The 23,267-nt window shown below is 65.4% G+C and overlaps 3 protein-coding genes across 10 annotated transcripts in view; 2 read left to right on the forward strand and 1 right to left on the reverse strand.

Annotated features, from left to right (window-relative positions):
• The first annotated feature begins 1,783 nt into the window (after positions 1–1,783).
• Positions 1,784–5,664, forward strand: RCN3 (reticulocalbin 3). Of its 2 annotated transcripts, XM_073321835.1 has the most exons (7): positions 1,784–1,877; positions 2,569–2,804; positions 3,232–3,425; positions 4,100–4,272; positions 4,535–4,595; positions 4,697–4,896; positions 4,993–5,185. In XM_073321835.1, the coding sequence occupies exons 2-7, from the start codon at positions 2,587–2,589 to the stop codon at positions 5,098–5,100; spliced, it is 954 nt and encodes a 317-aa protein (XP_073177936.1). In that variant the 5' UTR covers positions 1,784–1,877; positions 2,569–2,586; the 3' UTR covers positions 5,101–5,185. The 2 variants fall into 2 exon arrangements, with proteins under 2 accessions (XP_073177936.1, XP_073177939.1); XM_073321838.1 differs by lacking the exon at positions 4,697–4,896 and having other exon boundaries at positions 4,993–5,664.
• Positions 5,665–8,601: 2,937 nt separating this feature from the next.
• Positions 8,602–23,267, reverse strand: part of NOSIP (nitric oxide synthase interacting protein) — a 357,930-nt gene continuing 343,264 nt past the window's right edge. The window contains exons 1-10 of one of the 6 annotated variants that reach the window (XM_073321841.1): positions 18,135–18,353; positions 16,188–16,386; positions 11,793–11,877; positions 11,426–11,531; positions 11,036–11,117; positions 10,568–10,709; positions 9,817–9,923; positions 9,279–9,466; positions 9,008–9,116; positions 8,602–8,830 (exon numbers count right to left, since the gene is read on the reverse strand). In XM_073321841.1, the coding sequence (XP_073177942.1) occupies positions 8,759–8,830; positions 9,008–9,116; positions 9,279–9,466; positions 9,817–9,923; positions 10,568–10,709; positions 11,036–11,117; positions 11,426–11,531; positions 11,793–11,862 (876 nt within the window). In that variant the 5' untranslated portion in view covers positions 11,863–11,877; positions 16,188–16,386; positions 18,135–18,353 and the 3' untranslated portion in view covers positions 8,602–8,758. The other 5 variants (XM_073321839.1, XM_073321840.1, XM_073321842.1 and 2 more) reach the window with 5 other exon arrangements.
• Positions 17,483–22,777, forward strand: PRRG2 (proline rich and Gla domain 2). Of its 2 annotated transcripts, XM_073321833.1 has the most exons (7): positions 17,483–18,335; positions 18,959–19,083; positions 19,366–19,529; positions 20,470–20,518; positions 20,927–21,053; positions 21,311–21,454; positions 21,899–22,777. In XM_073321833.1, the coding sequence occupies exons 2-7, from the start codon at positions 18,981–18,983 to the stop codon at positions 21,927–21,929; spliced, it is 618 nt and encodes a 205-aa protein (XP_073177934.1). In that variant the 5' UTR covers positions 17,483–18,335; positions 18,959–18,980; the 3' UTR covers positions 21,930–22,777. The 2 variants fall into 2 exon arrangements, with proteins under 2 accessions (XP_073177934.1, XP_073177935.1); XM_073321834.1 differs by lacking the exon at positions 19,366–19,529 and having other exon boundaries at positions 17,484–18,335.

Raw genomic sequence — 23,267 nt, forward strand, 5'->3', positions numbered from 1 at the left:
CTGGACCATGAGTTGGGTTCACCCGTAATCCCGAGACTGGCTTTCAAATCCTGAGCTGACCTAAAACCGATAGATTCGGGATTCTTCCCAGTCGCCTTCTACTTTTGGAGTCTTTCGCGGGTCCTGGGGGCAATTTTGCAGCTTTCTCCGCAGCCAGCAGGGCTACAAACGTGCGTTTTCTTGAGGAACGGAGGCTGAAATCACCCCCGATTCCCGTGACTCCATGGCAGCCGGCCCTTGGCGCAGTGAGCGGTTTGAGGATGGTTTCTGGGAGTCCCGAGATTCCTTCAGTGAGAGCGAAGATGGGACAGGGCCGGAATTTTCTGGATATATTTTGTAGGAACACGGTGTGTGCCTCAGTTTCCCCTATGAGTTGCACTGTGCCCTGCGGGTAGCACAGGGCTGGTTACTCCCTGCAGAAGCCCAGAATCGCAACTGTGACCCGCGCTGGCTGTCTGAGGCTGGGGCCTGGCACCAGAAAGACCACGAAGACAATCACTGGGACATTGGCTACCTGGCAACTTACAACCGTAGAGGGGCGGCCGGCCATATCTGACCAGCCAGGAGGCAAAGGGCGGAGGGGGCGGGTCACCGCTGGGCCAGGCACGGGGTGCCAGAGCGGCTCAGGGGGTAACTCCTCGCTGTGCTACCCAAGGATCGTCCCGTCCCGCCGGCTGGGTGGCACAGGAGGGGGTGGGCTGCTCCCCAGGGGGTACAGGGCTTTCTCGGGGGGGGGGGGGTCTGTTGCGGGTGCGGGGAAGCCGGCGGGCTGCAGGCTCCGAGCAGGCAGGGCAGCCGTGGGGCTGACCCTAGTGGAAGAGCTGGACCCCTGGGGGTCCGGCCCATGGACGGGGCTGTTCCAAAGCTGGGGGCACAGCAGAATCCTCCCCTGCCCCCTTCCCCTCCCTTCCCCATGGTTCCTGTGTGAACCTGTCCAGCCCTTGGCCTTGGTGCAACTTGGCCCCGGAGTGAAACATTCCTGCCCCACGCAGGCGCCGAGAGATGGGGGTCAAGCCCCGCCCTTCGCTCAGCTGCCCCTCCCCGGTTCAGCACCAGGATCCCAGCTGCGCAGGTCCCATGGCCAGGCGGACGGACGGACGGGGAGCTGTGGGGTGTGGATGTGCCCATGTGATGCCATAGGGATGCTGTATGAGGCCTGGACGGCTTGGGTCAGAACCCATAAGTCTCATTCCCCATCCCTCTGCCCCCCACAGCCCTGCCCCCATCCCCGCAGCCGCCCCCGATCCCAACCCCCCAGTCTTGCTCCCCCCCACAGCCCCCTGGTCCCCAAAGTGCTGCCCTCCCCAGCCCTGCCCCCCATAGACCCAATCCCCACAGACCCCAAACCCCCATCCCTGCCCCCCAATCCCGAACCCCATCCCTGCCCCCATAGACCCCCATCCCCACAGACCCCAAACCCCCATCCCTGCCCCCCAATCCCGAACCCCATCCCTGCCCCCATAGACCCCCATCCCCACAGACCCCCCCCAGCCTTGCCCCCTATTCCCCTAAACCCCAAACCCCCATCCCCCACAGACCACCCCAGCCCTGCCCCTATTCCCCTAGACCCCAAATCCCCATCCCTGCCCCCCCATACCCACAGACACACTCCCCCCCCCCCGATCCCGACCGGGCCCCACGTGTCCCCCTTTTCCCGGGCCAGGAGGAAAACTTGCGGGAGAGACTTTGTGTCAACGTGGCGCCGGTCAGCCAATCAGCGAGCGGCCTGGCCCCGCCCCCTTAGTGATACCGACCTCCAATTGGCTGTCCCGGGCCGGGGCGTGGCCCCGTGAGGGCGGAGTTTCAAGGGTTTGGGGGAGCCGGGTCCCCCCATCGAAGACGGGAGCCGGGCGCGGCGCGGTGCGGAGCTGAGCGAGGTATCGGGGGTGGGGGACCTGGGTCCGGGGGGACCCCCTTGCAGCTGGGTGAGGTGCGGGGGGGTGAGTCTGGGGGGACCCCCCTGCAGCTGGGTGAGGTCCGGGGGGTCTGGGTCCAAGGGGACCCCCTGCAGCTGGGCGAGGTGCGGGGGGGTGAGTCCGGGGGGACCCCCTGCAGCTGGGCGAGGTGCGGGGGGGGTGAGTCTGGGGGACCCCCTGCAGCTGGGCGAGGTGCGGGGGGGCTGGGTCCGGGGGGACCCCCTGCAGCTGGGTGAGGTGCGGGGGGGTGAGTCCGGGGGACCCCCTGCAGCTGGGTGAGGTGGGGGAAGCTGGGTCCTGGGGGCCCCCCTGCCTCTGGGTGAGGTATGGGGGGGCTGGGTCCTGGGGGACTGGCACATCCCCCATGTCACTGGAGTCCCAGTCTTGTGATCCCCACAAGAGGATTCCCCCCAAGTGCCCCCAGTGGAACGGGGGGGGCAGTGGGAGAGCTGTGGGGCAGGAGTCAGCGGGGGTCTATGCAGCATGGCAATGGGTGTGACTGCGAAGCAGGAGTCGGTGGGGGAGGGGCTATGGGGCAGGCTGGCAGGAACTGGGGGCAGGAGGGCACTGCGGGCGCCTGACTGGCCATAGGGCAGGTGGCAGTGGGGGGGGCCATGGCCAGCACAGACCAGCCCCCGCCCTCCCCCCCCAGGGCTGCGGCGGGACGAGGATGCTGCGGGGCTGGGGGCTGCTGGCACTCTGCCTGGGCCTGGCGCTGGCCAAGCCGCCCCCCGAGAAGCGGGACCGGGTGCACCACGGGCAGGAGCTGAGTGACCACCCGCACGACGACCGCCAGGGCTTCCAGTACGACCACGAGGCCTTCCTGGGCAAGGAGCAGGCCAAGACCTTCGACCAGCTCACGCCCGAGGAGAGCCGGGAGCGCCTGGGGTGAGCCAGAGAACCCCAGCGTCCGGGTCCCAGCCCCGACTCTAACCACTGCACCCCGCTCCCCTCCCAGAGCCAGGGAGAGAACCCAGGAGTCCTGACTCCCAGCCCCCCAGTTCTAACCACTGCACCCCGCTCCCCTCCCAGAGCTGGGGAGAGAACCCAGGAGTCCTGGCTCCCAGCCCCCAAGCTCTAACCACTGCACCCCGCTCCCTTCCCAGAGCCAGGGAGAGAACCCAGGAGTCCGGGCTCCCAGCCCCCCGGCTCTAACCACTGCACCCCGCTCCCCTCCCAGAGGTGGGAGAGAACCCAGGACTCCTCTTTGTGGGACCATTCTCTGTAGCGGGGCAGGGGGGACCCCAGTAGGCTTGGGGCCGGGGGGGGGACCCAGGCGTCCAGCGCCCCCTGACGTGCCCCTGCCCCCCGGCAGGAAGATCGTGGAGCGGATCGACCGGGACCAGGACGGCTTCGTGACCCAGGCCGAGCTGAAGGACTGGATCAAGCACACCCAGAACCGGTACATCTTCGAGAACGTGCAGAAGAACTGGCGGGATTACGACCGGGACGGCGACGGGCGCATCGCCTGGCCCGAGTTCAAGAACGCCACCTACGGCTACTACGAGGGTGAGGGGGGCCGGGGGCCCTGCACCAGCGCCAGACACCCCCCCCCGGGTCCCTCTCTGGCCAGCCGGGATCCAGCCCCCCATACGCCCCCGCCTCCAGCTCTGGCAGGGGAGTGGGGGCTGGTGGGTTAGAGCAGGGGGGGCTAGGAGCCAGGACTCCTGGGTTCTCTCCCTGGCCCTGGCAGGGGAGTGGGGGCTGGTGGGTTAGAGCAGGGGGGGCTGGGAGCCAGGACTCCTGGGTTCTCTCCCTGGCCCTGGGAGGGGAGTGGGGGCTGCTCGCCAGAAGGTGAGATGCCTGGCAGTGGGGGGGGGGGGGAACTACTCAGGGGGCAGGGTGACAGTAAGGTGGGGTAGGTGGGGAGGGGTGAGCAGGCCGTTATGCTGGGAGTGGGTCAGGCCCCAGCTGGGATGGGAGAGGCATGGTGGAGGGGGCCAGGCCCTGCCATGGGACAGGATAGGGCAGCCCTGAGAAAGGGAACCCCCCCCCCCACACACACACAAACAACCCCGCCCCCCCAGCAGCCTGGTGGTGTCTCTGTCACCACCGTGTGGCTAGCGAGGGAATAACCCCCTTGATGGGGAGTTCTGAAGGCAACAGAATTTGGGTGGGGGCTGGGAGCCAGGACTCCTGGGTTCCATCCCCAGGCTGGGGGCTCACAGCTCCGCCCCCCGCAGGGGAGGAGTTCGGGGACCTGGAGGACAAACAGTCCTACCGCAAGATGCTGGCGCGGGACGAGCGGCGCTTCAAAGCGGCCGACAGGGACGGGGACATGGTGGCCACGCGGGAGGAGTTCACCGCCTTCCTGCACCCCGAGGAGTTCGACTACATGAAGGACATCGTCGTCACGGTGAGGGGCCCGGACGCCAGGGTTCCCTCCCGGGCTCTGGGAGGGGAGCAGGGGCGAGTGGTTGGGTGGGGGTGGGGATGGGGCTGGGAGCGTTCACTGCACCCCCATCCCCCAATTCCTGTCTCCAGCCAGGAACCCCTCAGCCCTGGGGGAAGCTGAGGCTGGCGGAGGTGGGGGGGCCGGTGGGGGGGAAGAGAAGGGTTCCCACAGCTGCTGAGCATCATGGGAACAGCACCTAACTCCTGCCCCCGTCCCCCCCCAGGAAACAATTGAAGACATTGACAAGAACGGGGACGGTTACGTGCAGGTGGACGAGTACATCGGTGAGTGGGGGGTCTCTGGGGGGAGGGTTGGAGACAGCGGGAGCCTGGCTGGGGTGGGGGGGGTTCCAGGCCCTGAGTCTCTCCGCAACCCGCCCCCCCAGGCGACATGTACACCCCCGAGAGCGGCGAGCCGGAGCCCGAGTGGGTGCAGGGCGAGCGGCAGCAGTTCCTGGATTTCCGGGACCTGGACCGGGACGGGCGGCTGGACCGGGCCGAGATCGGCCACTGGATCCTGCCCCAGGACTACGACCACCCCGAGGTGGAGGCCAAGCACCTGCTCTTCGAGTCCGACAAGGACAAGGTGAGTGGCGGGAGAGGGCTGGGGGGGGCGGGGGGCTGACCAGAGGTGGAGAGGGGAGCCAGGACCACCCCCCGTAACCGGCTCTGCCCCCCCCAGGACGGGCAGCTGACGAAGCAGGAGATCCTCGACAATTGGACCATGTTCGTGGGCAGCCAAGCCACCAACTACGGGGAGGATCTGACCCGCAAGCACGACGAGCTGTGACCGGGGGGGTCCGGGCCTGCCCCCCACAACACCCCTGCAAGGACCTGGGGGGGAGGGGACTTATTTATTGGGGGGGCTGTACGGATCTGGAGATGCAACATTTACTCTGACTTGTGGTAGGGCACGGACTAGGAGGCTGGGAGCCAGGACTCCTGGGTTCTCTCCCCAGCTCTGGGAGGGGAGTGGGGTCTAGTGGGTAGAACAGGGAGCCAGGACTCCTGGGTTCTCTCCCCTCCCGCCGCTCTGGCAGGGGAGCGGGGGATGGGCAGCACTCCTGGGTTTCATCCCCAGCGAGAGCCATTCCTTTTCCCGTGCCTCAGTTTACCTGTGGGCTGCTGGCAGAACAAACCCATCCCCCCACCCGCCAGCACTGTAAAAAACAACAGTATTAACCGGGGGGAGGGGGCTGATGGACACACACAAACCCCCCCGAGCTGTGACCGAGGTTCCCAGCCCCCACCCCTCACTCACTCATACAGCCCCGGGAGGGGATGGCATAGGAGCAGCTCCCCCAGTCCCCGTTTTCTGCATCAGGCCAGTGAGTGGGGGGGGTGCAGGGATGGGGGGGATCAGTGCTGCTGGGGGGAGCACAGAGCTGTAAACACACACGCTACAATAAACAGGGTCTCCCCCACCTCTGCCAGGCTGGGTGTGCTTTGTTGGGGGGGATGTTGGGGTCAGAGCCTTTCCCCACGTGGGTGGGGAGCACCAGCTCCCATCTGGCCCTTTCCCCTCTGGGGGGGCAGGGACGGGCTGGCTTAGGGGGGGTGGGAATGGGGCACAGGGCCTTTCCCTCAGGAGCAGTGACCCCATTTGGCCCCAGGATGGGGAGGGGGCACAGGGCCATTCTGGCCCAAAGCACATGGGGGTCACCCCCGGCTCAAACAGTCCTGCCCTGCCAGGGGGCAAATACCCCTTTTGAGCCCCCCCCCCATTTTGATCCCGTGGGCCGGTTCTCCCCCTGCTGCCTTCTCCAGGGACTCTGCCCATGTCCAACCCGCCATACGCTGTGGGTCCCTGGGGCTGGGCAGGGGGCCGTGGGCTGCACTCAGGCTGTGCCCACCAGAGCTGACTGGCAGGAGCTGGGGGAAGCTGTTCGCTGCGGGTGGGCTCGCTCTTCGGCCTGCACGGGCTCTGGCCAGGTAGCCGGTGTCACGGGGTCCCCGGGCGCTGCTCCCCGCGCAGGCAGGCAGGACCCTGGGGGAGTCTCCTCTCTGGGAGCAGCCTGTCTGCAGGACACACAGCTCCCCCGGCTCCACCTTCCTGGGGCTGACCCCGGAGCCTCCAGCCTCCCCTGCCCCTCCAGGCGCTTCCCCCAGCGAGTCCGCCCAGGCAGGGTCCTGGGGGGGCCAGAACGTCCTGCCCCCCGACTCCGCAGTCAGACGTGACTCTCAGCCAGCCAGTAACACAGAAGGTTTATTAGACGACAGGAACATGGTCTAACACAGAGCTTGTAGGTGCAGAGACCAGGACCCCTCAGCTGGGTCCATTTTGGGGGGCAGGGAGCCAGACAACCCCATCTGCCCTTCACTCCATGTCCCCAGCCAGCCCCCAACTGACTCCCCCTCTAGCCCCCCCTCCTCTGGGCTTTGTCCTTTTCCCAGGCCAGGAGGGCACCAGATCCCTTAGTTCTCCAGCCTTTTAGCTCTCACCTGGCAGGGGGAAGGGCCCAGGCCATCAGCTGCCAGGAGACAGAGTGTCGCCATTTATGGACCTGGCCCTTTGCTCTGCAACAATCACCCCCCCTTATCCCCCCACCTGGAGACTTAAGAAATGCCTAGGGGAAACTAAGGCACCCCCACAGTATTCAGAGGAAACATTAAGAACAGTACCACTTCATCACGGCCAGCCCAGCCGCTCTCGAGCAAACTGCCCAAGGAGACCACAGGCTCCGTGCGGGGGGCCCGCTCCCCCCAGGCCAGACAGACACCCCCTCTGCCTCGAACAAAACAGCCCCGGCTATGAGTCTGGCCTAGCTTTGTATTCACCCGGCACCAGGATGCGCCTTTGCCATTTCCTGGGACTGCATTTGCATAACTAGCCAGTGCCAGGCACTGCTCATGAATGTATATGGGGCAGGGGGCACGTGCCTCCTGCCCGGGGCTATAGGGCTGGAAGGGACATCGCCCCAGCTGCAATCAGACATGGGGTGCAAGTGGCAGGGGATGGGGTCTTCCCCTGGATCTCCACGTCTTTCCTAGACATTGGTGATCAAAGGGGGAGGCAGTTCTCCGGCCAAGGCCTAACCGGCGCGGGACAGGAACTCTGCGCCCGCACAGTGGCGCAGGGCCCCTCCCGTGACTTGCCCGCTGTGCCTCTGGTAACGCACACCCCAGGCTGGTTCACGGCGCTGACTTACGTCGCAGGCTGCCTGCAGATTCAGGCAGGCACCGCCGCAAAGCGACTCCGGCCCCGAGCCCCGCCGCAGCCCAGCCCGGGTCTGGCTTGCCCACGGGCGGATCCCAGGGGCTGTTGGGCTGCGCCGTGCCAGGGTCCTGCCCCAGGGAGCAGTGGCAGGGGGATGAATAAGCTGCGAACGGGAAAGGGGTTGCAATCGGGATCTGATGAAGTGGAGGACACGAGCCCAGCAACACGACGACTCAGGGTCCCACGGAGAGAGCAAATAGGAAGAAAAGGAGCCGAAAGGGGCTGGCAGATCCTCCAAGGACTAATACTGGAGGCTCGACACCAAGCTAGTCTCACACAGAAGGAAGCTTCGAAGAGCCACGGGAGGCTGACGTGGCAGCCCAAGGATCTTCTCAGCGCTCTAAAACCCGAGGGGCATCCAGACAGGGAATGAAGGAGGGGAGGTCACCATGGAAGTGTCCGTGGCACGAGCGCGAGTGGGTAGGGCCCACACCAGGAAAGCCGAGTTCCCGCTGGCGAGGAACGGGAGGCCGGAAGGGGTTCTTCAAACACGATCGAGGACGGGGTGGGTCGGCCGCGCAAAGGGGAAGCCGAGCTGGGAACGGGAGGTGATAGGAAGGCGGCGCTGCTCCCTGCCGGCTTCGCTCCGGTCTGCTCACAAAAAATAGCGTGACCGGACGCCGAGCGACGTTCCCCCCGGCGATACAGGGGACGGGACGCGGATCGGGACAAGTAAAGAACTCGCCGGAGATCATCGGACCAATCGGAATGAATTCAAGTCAGCGGGGCTGGAAGAAATCTCAGAGCCAGTAGTGGTGAAAACTGAGAGGTGACAGGAGAGGGCCTGGAGAAGGGCAAAATTGGTGCCCGTTTTTAAAAAGGGGCCAAAGGAGGAGCTGGGGGACTACGGATCAGGCAGCCGGCGTGACCAGAGACACGGCGGGGAAGTCACGGGAGGGGCCCTGCTCCTGCGGGGATTCTGCGCCACTGCGCGGGCGCAGAGTTCCTGTCCCGCGCTGGTTAGGCCTTGGCCGGAGAACTGCCTCCCCCTTTGGCGGCTGACGGGACGGGTGCGTTCAGTTGGGAGAAAGGGCGCAGAAGGGGGGACGTGACAGCAATCAGGCCCACACGGGCTATGGGTGACACACGGCTTTATTGACACACCCACGCTGACCCAGCGCCTGCCTCAGTTTCCCTGCTCAGGAGGGCAGGCAGCGGTGCTGGGGTCCCCAGGTTAAAACGACTTGCCCCACCCCGTGTGGCACAAGCCCCTGGGAAGAAGGGGGCGGGGCTAGGCCTGCATGACAGGGCGAGACTTCTTGGCTTCCAGACACACCCCGGATCCAGCGAAGCCCGTGCCGCCCTGGAAGACAGTTGAGGGGAGAAACAGGGGAGGGTGAGATTAGGGGGCTGCCCTGACACTGCCCCCGCCGTCCCCCTCCTTCAGCCCCCACCCCTGCCCCAGGCTGCTGGGTGGGTAACGGGCAGGGAGGGGGCTCTGCAGGGAGGCCCCTCCCGGCTGTGGGGTGCAGCCACTCACCCGCTGCAGCACAATGATGTCGTCCTCCCGCAGCTTCTCCCCGTTCACCGGGTCCACCATGTCCTTCTTCAGCAGCCGCTCCACGCACTCCAGGGTGACCACGGCGCCCCTGGGGGAGAGAGTGGCTATAGGGGGGGCAGAAAGCCCAGGCCACCTGACTGCCCAGCCAACGAGGGCGGGTCTAGCCTCCCCGTGCCTGGGGTGCCCCTCGCTCCCGACCCACAGCCCCCTGCTAGACCTGCCCCAGCTCTGCCCCTCACACCCAACTCACGAGGGCCGCAGGACGGCGCAAGGCACCGAGTTGCCCAGCATGTCACGGGTGACGGCGCAGACGTATCGGTCCTGCCGGTTGATGAGCCCGACGCGACCCACTGCCGGGTCCAGCAGTGTGAAGCACACCGGGGTCAGGTCCTTCAGCTTGAGGGGCCGGCCGCTCATGGGGCAGTACACACACCGGTCCTGTGGGGGATAGAGACGGGGAGCTGGGAGCCAGGACGCCTGGGTTCTCTCCCTGGCCCTGGGATGGGAGTGGGGTGAAGTGGTTAGAGCAGGGCAAGGGTGGGGGCCTATGTAACTTGTCAGGAGTTGCCTCAGCCCCTTACCCCGCTCTGGGGATCTCACAGACAGGTGACAGCCCGTATAGAAGTGCCCGGGGGGCAGATGCCACCGGGGGCAGGAGAGTGGCGGGGGGCGAAGCTTCAGCTCCTCCCAGGATGCTCTGGGAGAGCTGCAATGTGTGTGTGTGTGGGGGGGGGGGGGCTGGCTCCTTCCCTGAGGGGGCAGGAGGGGTGGGGCCCTGGCGCACTCACTGGCTTCCGCACCACGCTGGCCTTGGCCTCGGGGGTCAGCGATGGGATCCAGAAGCTGGGCAGCTGCTTGGCCTCCTCCGTGCTGCTTGGGCCGGGCTGGGGGTCCCCTGGAACGCACCGGTGCCCCTCACTCCCGACCCGCAGCCCCTGCCAGCCCAGCCCTTGTGTCCTCCCGCCCCCCGCCCCCCAGCTCTGCCGGTGCCCCTCACTCCCAACCCGCAGCCCCTGCCAGCCCAGCCCTTGTGTCCTCCCGCCCCCCACCCCCCCAGCTCTGCCGGTGCCCCTCACTCCCGACCCGCAGCCCCTGCCAGCCCAGCCCTTGTGTCCTCCCGCCCCCCGCCCCCCAGCTCTGCCGGTGCCCCTCACTCCTGACCCCCAGCCCCTGCCACCCAGCCCTTGTGTCTTCCCCCGCCCCACAGCTCTGCCGATGCCCCTCACTCCCAACCCGCAGCCCCTGCCAGTCCAGCCCTTGTGTCTCCACCCCCCAGCTCTGCCGATGCCCCTCACTCCCAACCCGCAGCCCCTGCCAGCCCAGCCCTTGTGTCTCCACCCCCCAGCTCTGCCGATGCCCCTCACTCCTGACCCGCAGCCCCTGCCAGCCCAGCCCTTGTGTCTCCACCCCCCAGCTCTGCCGATGCCCCTCACTCCCAACCCGCAGCCCCTGCCAGCCCAGCCCTTGTGTCCTCCCGCCCCCCCCCCCCAGCTCTGCCGGTGCCCCTCACTCCTGACCCCCAGCCCCTGCTGCCCATACCTGATTTGTGGTCGAAGGGGTTCAGGGGTTTGCTGACGATGCTCATCTCCTTGGCCAGGAAGCCCTTCACCTTGGCATCCTCGGCCGCCCGGCTCAGCTCCTCCAGCTCCGTCCGTTTCTCCTTCTTCTGCTTCTCGTAGGCCTGCAGCACCCGGGGGGGGGGGGTTTGCTGCAGGGACAGCCCCCCCAGAGCCCTCCTGCCCCGTCACCCTAACACCCCCCCTCCATAGGCTGTCAGTGATGGGCCTCAACCCACCACCTGCAGTTCCACAGCTCAGCCACTGGGATGGGGGGGGGGGGGAGGCAGCCAGACCCATGGGCCCAGCTCCCCGAAACTGAGCCCAGTCAGGGCCCCAGGAGAGAAATTACCACCTCCCAGCCTTGTCCCCCAGATCCGCTGGTGCCCCTCACTCCTGACCCGCAGCCCCCAAGGGGAGCAGGACAGCAGGGACCCAGCAGGGACGTTACCTTCATCTGCCGGGCGATCTCCTTCTTCTGGTGCAAGATGTACTCCAGGATGGCCTCCTTCTCATACAGGTATCCGTCAGGCCTGGGGGAGGGCGGGGGGGGGGAATAGGGGCAGGAGGCTGAGACGCAGGCCCCCCGCAGACCGGCCCCCCGCTTACCCACCTGCAGACCGGGATGTGCCGCCTCAGGGATTCTCTGTCCACCCGGGGGCTGCCAGGCTGGGGGCCATGCGGTTGGTCAGCTTTAAAGCACCATCAGGGGGTTTGAATAATACATGGCTGCCAGGACCCAGAAGGGCTGTTTCCCCTTTTCGGGTGCCTCTCTATACAGCTGCCAGGACCCAGGTGGCCCACGTCCATGTGGGGGTTCCTCTGGCACCCTGATACCTACGTGACCACGGGATCCTTGCAGGGCTGCAGGGACAGGCAGCAGCAGTCGAAGTCCTTGACGGCATCTCGGCTCAGACGGACGTTCTGCGTCCCGTAACCAGAGGCAGCTGGAAAGTGGGGGGGCGGGGGGGAGAAAGTCAGGGCACAGGGATGGAAGCTGATCTCCCCCCACTCACAGCTCGGCCGGTGCCCCTCACTCCCGACCCGCAGCCCCCTGCTAGCCCGGCCCTGCCCCCACCGCCCCCCCAGCTCAGCTGGCGCCCCTCACTCGCAAACCACAGCCCCTGCTAGGCCAGCCCTGGGCTCCACCGCCCCCCGCCTCCCCCAGCTCAGCCGGTGCCCCTTCTTCGCAGCAGGTGGAATCTCACCCGTGTCCTTTTTTTTCTCGTGGTAGGTGTACACGGCGCCAGCCGTGCAGTTCTTGCCGTGACGCGTCATCCTGGCTCAGCGTCCCTGGGGGAAGGAGTCAGTTACGTCCCAAGGCCACACTGATCCCAGATCCAGTCTCCTGGGGGACAAACCCCACACCTCCGGCCAGTAAAGGGGGACCCCCCCCATCACCAAACCAGACGGGGGATGCAGCTGTGATCAGTCCCCCAAGGGGCAAACCTTCCACAAACCCCATGGATCTGCTGTGGTCACCTCGTCCGACCCCCTGGATCACCCAAGCCAGAGACCCACCCGTGTTAGCCCATCCTCTCCTAGCCTGAGCATTTGGTCCCCACCTCGGTACCTACAGACAGGGACCCAGTTCCCCCTTCACCTTCTCTTGACGTTAAATAGCCGCAGCTCCTGGACTCTTGCTGACACTTGTACCCTTCTTGGGGCTCTTTGCCGACCCCTCTGCAACTCATCACCCTCCTCCGTGAGGTGGGAGCCCCAGGACGGGACGCAGGGTCCCAGCCACAGCCGCCCCAGGGCTGGCTAACCCCTGCCCCACCTCGAGATGCCCGTTTACACACCCCAGGATTCCATTAGCCGTTTTGGTCACAGCACCGCGTCAGGAACCTGCAGCCCCCTTGCGGCACGCCGGGAGCTTCCCCCAGCGAGTCCAGCTGGATGGGACCCCTGGGAAAGACTGGCACCCCCAAAAGGAGCAATGTACCCCCAGTTTAGTCTGGAGGGAATCTCAGCCAGTTTAACTGTCTGGAACCCAGCACCTGGCTTGTTAGGTGCTAACCACCAAATGCCCGGGTGTCGTCTTCCAGGTTCTCCATGGGCATGGGGCCCAGCAGCCAGGCATCAATCACACCTGGTCCCCGGGTCTCTCCAGAGATCAAACGACCTTTTCCCCCAACCTAGTCAAACAAGCAGCACACGGGGGAAACTGAGGCACACACAGCATTCACATAAAACATTACGAAAATTCCCACTTCGTCACCTCTCTGTCCCCGAGACTGAACTGAGCAGGGTCACTTCGGCCGGTGACGTGGGGTAGCTCAGGCTCCCCCTCTCCGGGACAAAGCATCTGCCAAAACTTTTACACATCCATTCACATGGCCTTCATCCATCTCATGATCCTGGAGGATCAGCAGCTTGGCATTAGCCCCCATCATTTGGTGCAGCCCGTCAGGGGCAAGTGGTCAGTGTACACAGTAAAGTGCCCCCCAAATAGATACAGCTGCAGCTTTTTAAGAGCCCACCCCGTAGCCAGGCATCCCTTCTCCCTGGTGGCCTAGCTCTGCTTCCAGGGCAGCAGGTTCTCGCTCAGCCCTGGGCCTGAGGCATTGGGGACACCAGGAAAGACTTGTTGAAGTCTGAGTTTACCAGAAGCGGGCCCTGGCTTAGAGCCTTCTTCAGAGCATAGTAACTGATCCACCCAGAGCTGGAATGCGGCAGGTGCTCCCTTGAGGCCAAAAGGTAGGACCAGGAACTCACAAAGCCCTATATAAATTGTAACAAAAGAGGTGCTGGGGCTCAAGCAATTTTTTTACTTTCATAACTGATGTGGCAAGCCCGGAGGCGCCGGGGCCAGGAACGGCCAAGCCCAGAGGCACTGGGGCGAGGAATGGCCAAGCCCGGAGGCGCCTGGCACAAATTAAGCACTTCCTATTGGGGTGGTGAAGGCAGATTTTAACCTGGCCTTTCGGTGCAAAGGCACAGGCCAGTAGCCTTTGGTGAGATTCACAGCAGTGAGGTAACCCTCCCCGCCAACTTGTCTAGAATCTCATCAGGCCCAGGCATGGGATAAGCATCAGACACGGTGATGGCACTGAGCTTCCAACAGTCCACACAGAATTGGTTTGAACCCCCGTCTTTATTGGGGACCAACCCTACGGGAGAGACCCAGGGGCTGGTGGGCAGCTGCATCACCCCTAAAGCCAGCATGTCTCTGCCCTCGGTCTGCAGGTCTCCGGCTGTTTTCCCAGGGATTCTGAACCATAACCCCAATGGGCGTTTCCAGCTGTCTCCACCCGGTGCACAGCTTGGCTAGCGAGCAGGCAGAGAGGGGAATTGATTCCTGGCTCAGGGAAGAGACCCACCAGGGGCACAGAAGCGGGCACGTGCCGTGCGGTCGTACCAGACATTCTGCCTCCCTTGGGCCCTGGCGAGGTTCCCCCTGGCCAAGCCCCTGAGCAGCCGGGGGAACCTGGGAGCGGCCTTCCCCTCCCATTCATCCTTCACCAAGTCCAGGGGTCCCCTCGCTCTCCTTCCATACAGCAACCTGAAAGAGGAGAATCCTGTGGATTCCTGGGGCACTTCCCGGTACGCGAACAGCAGGTTGGGGAGATACTTGTTCAGATGCTGGTCCATACGCGTCCTCAGCATCATCTTTAACGTCCCATAAAACCTCTCCACCAGCCCGTTGGACTGAAGGGGATACTCTGAGGCCCAGGTGGGCCAGACCCTATGTTTCTCCCAGAGACCTGGAGCGGGGCTGACAAGAAACTGGAGCCCAGGTCTGTAAGGACCTCGCTGGGGACCCCTGCTCTGCTGAAAATAGTCAGCAGCGCGTCTGCTACGGGGTCTGCCTTGACAGAGGACAGAGCCACCGCCTCTAAGTAGCAGGTAGCGAAATCTACCCCTACCATGATGTATTTCTTCCCTGACCGGGCCGCCTTTCTGAGGGGCCCCGCTATGTTCATGGCCACCTTCTTAGAAGGTTCCTCTGTGATGGGCAGGGTCCTCAATGCTGCTCTCCCCTTGTGCTGGGCCTTCCCCCCCCCCGGCAGGGGCACAGGACCTGCAATACTGCCGGACAGCATCCAAGACTCCAGGCCAGGAAAAATTCTACAGCAACCACTGCCGGGTGCGCTGGATTCCCTGGTGTCCCGAGAGCGGACCAGCGCTGGTCAGGTACAGTAGCCTGTGGCGGTGCTTCCGGGGGACCAGCAGCTGCCCCCCATCTCCCCATCGGAGCCCATTTCTGACACAGGAATCTTCCCCTAAGGGGTCTCACAACGCCGTGGCCAGCAAAGGTCCTCAGCTTCTCTAATTAGGGATCCTTCTGCAGCTTGGTCTGAAATTCAGCTGCTGGGGTAGGGAGTGGAACCTGGCCCAGCTCGCTGGCAACCCACGTTGGCTGTGCCTCAGTTTCCCCACCTCGGGACAAAGCCTGGAGCCCTATCCCCAATAGCTCACTTTCCCTCAGTCGAAGGGTCCCAAGCTGGGCATAAGCTCAGTGCCAGGGCAGGGAGGGTGGCCCTGGCTCCAGGTGCTGCCCTGCCAGTCTTCCAAATCGTTCCCCATCAGCAGGAAGCTGATTGCTCACCCCGCCCTTTTTGGGGCCCTCTCCCCGCTTACCCATCGGGGGGTCCTCTTACCCCCTCCATGCCTCCAACTGCAGTTCATGCTTTCGCTGCTCTGCCTGGCTGAGCTTCCCAAGGCCTAACCCTCTCCGCCTGCACAGGCTGGCAGGGTCCTAGGCAGGGAGATGGCTACACACCATGCTCTTGCTGGTTCCTTCTTCCCTTGCTTTACTACTGCAAGACACTGCTGTACCACCCACCAAATGCACTCGCCAACCATCCCCTAGCTACCACCGGTCACGGAGTCACAGGCCCGGTGCTCTGTCACACCAAGTCACAGGCCCAGGAGGACCCCCTCAGCATGCCAATCCTCCTCGCAGGTCACTCTCTCTCTCCCTGGGGTGAGCCCTTTGCCTTCCCCGCCTCCTGGGACCGGACCTCAGAGCCTGCAGCCCCCCTGCATCACGCCGTGAGCTCCCTGCAGCGAGTCCCCCTGGATGGGACCCCTGGGGGAGACACATGGCCAAAGGGAGCAATGCACCCCCTGATTAGTCAGGAGTGACTCTAGGTTGCTAGGCACCCGACGTCCAGGCATTGTCTTGGCGGTTCTCCATGGGCGTGGGCCCAGGCAGCCAGACAATCACACCTGGTCCTCTGGGTCTCTGCAAAGATGGAAGAACCTTTTCCCTCCAGCTAGTCGAACACGCAGCACACGGGGAAACTGAGGCACCCACAATATTCACACCAAACATTACGAAATTTCCCACTTTGTCACCATTCCAAAGCTGGGGGGGGAGGGGGGCAGCCCCCATCCTGTGGATCCATGACGCCAGGTCAATGGTAAAGGTGTTAAATAGCAAAGAACCAGACCCCTGAAAGACCCCAGTGGAAACACACCCGCTCAATGATGATGCCCCGTTTACACCCTGCGGTCTAGTAGATAGGCAGTTTTTCGCCCACGTCACGGGGGCCGTGGTAAAGTTGAGATCAGTCGAATGTTGCTAACCAAAACGTCACCCGGTAGCACGAGAGCGGCCGCACAGCTGGTGACATCCGCTCTGCAGGTGTCGTTACCTTTATCCGCGCCCCCCCCGGCGATCTCGGCAAACACAGGTCTCAAGCTCGTCCAACGGGACCTGTTTTCCGAAAGCCCACGTTGACCGGCATCAATCACGTTTCCCTCCGTTAACGCCGGATGCGCCGAGTCCCGCACCAGGCGCGGGCTCCCCGTCAGGCCGATGGGCCCGTTGTTCCCCGGGGCGCGTCTTCTGCCCTGTCGAAACACAGGCAAGACAACACGACTAGCCCCACGGGTCCCGCTCCGGGCAGCTCTTGGGGGGGGGGGGCTGTCCCTCTGCAGCCAGGGACAGCGGGAAGCCCCCCCCATCCACCCCACACGCCTCCCCCCCCAGGGCGCTGGGGCGCTGCCCGGATTTGGCCCAGTGGAGCAAGACACCCCTCCCATGAACGCTCCCGCGAGCTACGGAGTGGGGGGCGGCCGCCCCATAGGGGGATGGATCGGGGCTGGCGGAGGCATGAGGCGCAGGACGCCCCCCCTCCCCCCCAGGCTAGGCAGACCACAGGGTCCCTCGTGGGGGGGGGAGGGGGCGTTTGGTGGGGGGCTGTCACGGTGCACCATGCCGGGGGGGGGTCAGGAGGGGGCTCGTGCCTTAGGGGACCCCCCCGAGCAACACATACATTGGGGGGGTTCGTGGGCCGGCCACCCCACGCCCAAGGGAGGAATGGGGGCGCGGGACCCGTTTCCAGGGGGGACCCCCCATACCCGGGTGGGGGAGGGGCGGGGGACCCGTTTCCAGGGGGGACCCCCCATACCCGGGTGGGGGAGGGGCGGGGGGACCCGTTTCCAGCGGGGACCCTCCGCCACCCCCGTCACATCCCGAGGGTTTCCTGGTTACCGCCCCACCCCCGGGGCCGGCCTCGCCTCGCCTCGCCTCACCTCTCCCCCACCGCGCCGGAAACAGGAATTGGAGCCGGCCGGAAGTGGAGCAGCCGCACATATCCCCGCGCGGTGCAGCCTGGAAATCCGGCCAGCCAGCAAACGGGACCCGACGGGAGGGTTCCGGGGTGGGTTGCTCCCCCCGCCGGGGAAAGGGGGGGGGGGGCTAAGAGGTGGTGCCAGGAGCCTCCCCCCATTTTCAGTCAGTCTCCCAAGACAGGGAGAGAACCCAGGAGTCCTGGCTCCCATCCCTCCCCCCCCGGCTCTAACCACTAGATTCCCCCTCCCCTCCCAGAGCTGGGGAGAGAACCCAGGAGTCCGGGCTCCCAGTCCCCCTGCTCTACCCCCCCCCGCCCTCAGAGTCCCGGACCAGCCCTCCAATCCCATGTCGTGCCCTCACAAACAGGCTCATTACATGGAAAGGTCACGGGGGGGGGTCTCCGGGGGGGGTCTCCCCACCTGGCTGCGGCCCCCAGCCCTGCGGGGTGGGGCGAAGGACGCCCAGGCTGGCAACATGCGCAGCGCCCCTCACCTGAGTCCTGCGCCTGCCCATGCAGGGTCCCCGCTGCCTGCCCCCCGACTCCTTCACCCCCCACCCCACCGCGTCTACTGGGCTCTCAGCACCATTTCCCACCCCATTCCCCCCCTGCACAGCCCTCCAAGCCCTGCCCCCCCCCGGGATCCCCCAACGCGTCTCCCCACACAGCCCTTCAGCACCTGCCCCCCCCCGCGATCTTCCCACGCAACCTACTGGTACCTGCCCCCTTGGGATCCTCCCACACCGCCCCCCGGCACCTGCCCCCCTCCTCCGATCCCCTACACACCCCTCCCAGCACCTGCTCCTCCAGGTTCCCCCCACCTGGCACCCCTGGCACCTGCCCCCCCGGGATCTCCCCGTGCAACCTCCTGGCACCAGCACCCCTGTCACCTGCCCCCCAGGAGCCTCCCACGTTGCCCCCCAGAATTCCCTGGGAATCCCCTCCCCCGGCACCTGGCATCCACCTGTCCAGGCTGCACCTGCCCCTCCCCCGCCATGTGACCTTTGGACCCTCCCCCTCCCTCACCTGGGCTGGAGCTGCTGTCTCTGTCCAAAACAAGAACCCAGGCGTCCGGGTCCCTGGGAACCTCGAGCTGTTCGGGCCCCCGCTCGCCGCGCTCCCCTGGGATCAGCCCCACATAGCTGGACCGCTCCCGGGGGGCTGGTTACGGGCAGAGCCCCCCACCCCCCCTTTCTGGCCGGCCTCCCCTTCCCGGACGGGCGGCAGGTGAGGTCGGGCTCGGGGTTCGCTTGGAAACTTTCCCCCGGGGGTCCGGGCCTGAGCTGGCTGCTTCGGGTGGGGGGCCCTGGCCGGGGAGGGGGGGTGGTAACCGGGAACTAGTGAACTCCGGCCACTTCCCTGTGGTGTGGGGTGGGGTGGGGCGGGGCGGAGGCGACAAGGGAGGGTTTGGGGCCGGGACAGGGGGTGGGATCGTGGTGTGGGGGTGCTAAAGGGACTGGGGATGGGGGTGGATTTTTGAGGGTGCTAGATGAGTCGGCGGATGGGTGGATTTGGGGGTGCTGGGGGGATGGGGGTTTGAGAGAGGTTTGGGGGTGGTATAGGAATTGGGGAATGGGGGTTTAGGAAGGGGGTGGATTTGGGGGTGCTAGAGGAATTGGGGATGGGGTGGATTTGGGGTGGTGTAGGAATCAGGGGATGGGATTCACTGCACCAGGAGCAGGGGGGATTTGGGGTAACACAATGGGTGGATTTGGGGGTGTCAGCCTGGTACCAGTTGGGGATCGTGGAGTGGGGGGTGCCCAACTCCAGGGGTGATGGAGAAGGGGCACCAGGGGATGCTGGGCTGGCTGCCTCCCTACCCTGACTTTGCCCCCCTCCACCCATTATAGGTCCCCCGTCCCCCACCCCATCATGTGGAGGGCACCCGTCCTGCTCCTGCTGGGCCAGGCTTTCGCCTCCGCCTTTTCCAGCACCCCCCACAGGCAGCAGCCCCATGCACCACCGGCGGGACAAGGTAAGTGTGTGTGTGGTGGGGGGACTTTAATGGGAGTCCCAGACCCTGGGAGAGGGAGCAACTCAGGATCCTGGCTGAATCCCTCCCCCTCCCAACCCATTAGGAGAGTGAGTGCCCTAAATCTGGACCCACTAGACCCCACTCCCCTCTCAGAGCTGGGGAGAGAACCCAGGTGTTCTGGCTCCCAGCTCCCCCCCGGCTCTAACCACTAGACCGTACTCCCCACCCAGAGTGGGGGAGAGAACCCAGGCGTCCTGAGCCCCGTTCTCCCCCCCCCTCCAGTGTTCCTGGGTGCAGACGCCGCGCAGGGGTTCTTGGGGCGCCGGCTCCTCTACAATCACTGGGACTTCGAGCTGGTGACGCCGGGGAACCTGGAGCGCGAGTGCTGGGAGGAGGTTTGCAACTACGAGGAGGCCCGGGAAGTCTTTGAGAACGACTTTGCAACAGCTGAGTACCGGGGGGGGGGGGGCGCACAGGGAGCTGGGGGGGCACAGGGGCCCAGGAGGCTGCAGAGGGGCAGGGGACTTGGGTGCCATGTGGGGGGGGGGGTTGGGGGAGCCATGTCTCTGGGAAGGATCCCAGAGCCTGGACACCTGCGTTCCCACCCCCTAGCCCTGTCTCCCTGGGGGCAGGTAAATTCCTTCCCAGCCACGTGGGGGTGGGTGCGTCACCCGGGTCTGGGGTTTGGGTGAGGGGCCCTGCGGCATTGAGGTCTGAGATCCTAATACCTGCACTGCTCCGGGGCGAGGGAGATTCTCCCTCATTTTGTGGGGGTGAGGCAGCTCTGAGGTACCCCCAGCCAGCCTGGTACCCCCCCCAATCACCCCCGTCTAGCTCAGCATCCCATCTCTGAGCAGGTACAGGCCCAGCACCATAAACCATCTCATTACCAGGTAACTGCCCCCCCGCCCCAGGAAGTCTTTCCCCCCCCCCCCCAGGCCTCCTTACTTAGGGGTCAGGAGAGCCCTGCTAGCCTCCCAGCCTCTGGGGCCTTGTGTTGGGGAGTTCCGCAGGCCCAAGCGCAATAGGACTCTCCCACCCTTCTTGCAAACCCAAAGAGCTCTGGACCAGCCGTGAAATCCTGTGGCATAGCGTTCCCCCGGCGCACCCTCACTGTGTGGCATTACCTGTGAATTTGCCCCCTTTCCCTTTCATGATGGGTTAGAGGTCTGGGGGGGCTGGGACTCCTGGGTTCAATCCCTGGTGCTGGGAGGGGAGTGGGGTCTAGTGGTTGGAGTGTGGGGGTAGGCTGGCAGCCAGGACTCCTGGTAGGGGATGGGGTTTAGTGAATAAGGGGCTCTAAATGGAGGGTGGAGGCAGATGTGGGGGAGCAGAACAGCTGTACCCCCTTTATTAACCACCCATCCCTTGTGTTCCTCCCCCCAGAAAGTCTTTTGGAACACTTACCCCCACAACGGGAAAGGCGGGAGCTCAGGTGAGTCTGAGCCGCCCCCCTAGAGGGGACAGGCCCCATGTCGCATTCTCCGCTCCCCTGAGCCAGCCAGTTCCCACCCTGGGGCTGGATGGGAGCCGGCGCCCTCCAGAAAGGCCCCGTGCCCCATTCCTGCCCCCCTGAGCCAGCCAGTCGTTGCCCTGGGGCTGGGTGGGAGCTGGTGCCCCCTCGAGGAGAAAGGCCTCGTGCCCCATTCCCCCCCCCCCCGAGCCAGCCAGTCTCCGCCCTGGGGCTGGGTGGGAGCTGGTGCCCCCTCGAGGAGAAAGGCCTCGTGCCCCATTCCTGCCCCCCCCCAAGCCAGCCAGTCTCCGCCTTGGGGCCGGATGGGAGCTGGTGCCCCTAGAGACATGGGGTCTCCTCTCTACTAACTCCCCCCCCCGCCCTCCACAGACAGCCCCGGGCTGGACGTGGCCGGGCTGGTGGCCGGGCTGGTGGCCGGGCTGGTGCTGATGATCATGGTCGGCGTCGTTGCCATGTACTGGGTCAAGTACCGGTCCAAGGAGCGCAGGCAGCACAGGTAATGGGGGGGGCCCAGCAAGGCCTGGGGGGAAGGGGGAGGGGGCAGGAGCTGGGGGAGGGGCACAGCACTCCTAGGGGGAGGGGGCAGGAGCTGGGGGAGGGGCACAGCACTCCTAGGGAGAAGGAAGGGGGCTGCAGGGGAGGGGTGGGAGGGGCACAGGGCCCATGGGGGAGGTGCTGAGGTGACGTCCCCCAGGTGGATTTGCGGGGGGGAGGGGTGTGTGCCCCCATAACCCCCGTTTGTCTCCCCCACAGCGTCCACGTCCCCCTGAACCCCGACGTGCCCCTGACCTGCCTCCCTGGGGACCCCAAGCCTCTGGGCCCCCCCGGGCTGCCCTCGTACCAGGAGGCACTGGAGGCATCGGGAGTCCACGACGCGCCCCCCCCGCCTTATCCCAGGTCAGGGCCACTCGGATGTCTGTCTGTCTGTCTGTCTGGGTTAGAGCTGTGGGGGCTGGGAGCCAGGGCTCCTGGGTTCTCTCTCTTCCTCGCTCTGTGCCACATTTTCCCCATCTGTAAATAATTTTTAGTGTGTTTCGTGTGGCAGCCCTTTGGGGCCGGGATGGTCTCACTGGGGTCTGTGCAGCACCAGGGCCCCCCAGCTTTGGCCGGGGGTGGGGTCGGTGTTGCCCCCAATCAGCCCGTCCTCAGGCACACAGACACCCCCGCCCCCAAGTTGAGATCAGGGCCCCCATCAACGTCGGCTGGTGCAGGCAGAGCCCGGTGAATCTCGAGCCCGGGGCTGCACGGGTCTCGGGGGGCTGTTTGCAAATGCGGGGGAGGAAATTTATGTCCTCTTTGCCTGGAACCCAGTGTGTGACATGATTTTCTTTTCCCCCCCAGGGCTCCCAGCTCTTCTGCCCAGCCCCACTGATCAGACCCACAGCCACTGGATCGCTGCTGGGAGGGAGATGGGGCGAGTGTGCGTCCGTGGGACATGATGAGTGTGTGGATGAATGTGCAAGAGGCATGGTGAGTGTGCAAGTGGGGTGAATGCATGGGTGAGTGTGCGAGGTGAGTGCAAGGCAGGAGGCACATGGGACTGGGGTGAGTGTGCAAGGCTGGGAGGCGCATGTGATGGAGGCGTGTATGCAAGGCACATGGGTGCACGTGAGTGAGAGACATGAGGGTGCATGTGAGTGAGATGTGGGGTGAGTGTGTAAGGCCGAGGGCATATGTGATGGGGAGCGGGTGTGCAAGATACACAGGGGTGTATGAAGTGGAGAGAGTGTGCAAGGATGGGGGACATGATGGGAAGCAGGTGTGAGAGACATTGGGGCATGTATGGGATGAGTGTGCGAGGCTGGGGCATGTGTAACGGGGACGGGTGAGTGTGCCAGACACGGGGGCATGTGTGGTGGGAATGGATGAGTGAGAGACAGCAGGTGAGTGCATCCCAGCGGGCGAGAACAAGTCTGCGTGTGGAGGAGTGAGGGGGCACAAGCATGCCGGGTGGTGTGACAGGGTGAGTGTGAGGATGAAGCATGTGTGCAAGGCACAAGCGCATGCGTGTGCCACGAGTGGCGCCTGACAGAGTGCAGGGCACTGGGAGTGCACCTGGCCTCCCAGCCCTCTGGAGCCCGAACTATCCCATTCGGCGGCACAGAGGAGCTGGCCGGGGATGGCCCCAATTCCCCTGGAGCCTGCTGCACCGGGGCTGGGACCCCGCCTCCCGCGCCGGGATTGTTGTCAGCGAAATAAAGCGCCAGCCGTTTGCTAGAACCCGCCGTGTCCTGCGTCTGGGGGTGAGGGCGTGTCTCACGGGGCCCCTCTTGCCGGCTGAGTGCTCCCAGGCATGCAAAGCCTGCCCCAGCCGGCCCCCTTTCCCACAGCGGGGCGCATGATCGTACCTGTGTGAAGAGCCGCTCCTGCTGCGCCACCAGGGGTGGGCCACGCCGGGGGTCACGGGGACGCTGGTGCCCCTGCCCGCCGGCCGGGGGTGGGCCACGCCGGGGGTCACGGGGACGCTGGTGCCCCTGCCCGCCGGCCGGGGGTGGGCCACGCTGGGGGTCACGGGGATGCTGGTGCCCCTGCCCGCCGGCCGGGGGTGGGCCACGCTGGGGGTCACGGGGATGCTGGTGCGCCCGCCAGCCGGCCGGGGGTGGGCCACGCCGGGGGTCACGGGGACGCTGGTGCGCGCGCCGGCCAGGGGTGGGCCACGCCGGGGGTCACGGGGACGCTGGTGCCCCTGCCCGCCGGCCGGGGGTGGGCC

This window comes from Lepidochelys kempii, chromosome 23, assembly GCF_965140265.1.
Source record: "Lepidochelys kempii isolate rLepKem1 chromosome 23, rLepKem1.hap2, whole genome shotgun sequence".
NCBI lineage: Eukaryota > Metazoa > Chordata > Testudines > Cheloniidae > Lepidochelys > Lepidochelys kempii.

Bases quoted from the DNA above. Each gene is read 5' to 3' on its own strand.
- RCN3 (XM_073321835.1), top strand. From the start codon at position 2,587: ATGCTGCGGGGCTGGGGGCTGCTGGCACTCTGCCTGGGCCTGGCGCTG. The intron at 4,273-4,534 runs GTGAGGGGCCCG...GTCCCCCCCCAG, and splicing joins TGAAGGACATCGTCGTCACG to GAAACAATTGAAGACATTGA. The intron at 4,596-4,696 runs GTGAGTGGGGGG...CCGCCCCCCCAG, and splicing joins GCAGGTGGACGAGTACATCG to GCGACATGTACACCCCCGAG.
- PRRG2 (XM_073321833.1), top strand. From the start codon at position 18,981: ATGTGGAGGGCACCCGTCCTGCTCCTGCTGGGCCAGGCTTTCGCCTCC. The intron at 19,530-20,469 runs GCTGAGTACCGG...TCCTCCCCCCAG, and splicing joins TTGAGAACGACTTTGCAACA to AAAGTCTTTTGGAACACTTA. The intron at 20,519-20,926 runs GTGAGTCTGAGC...CGCCCTCCACAG, and splicing joins CGGGAAAGGCGGGAGCTCAG to ACAGCCCCGGGCTGGACGTG.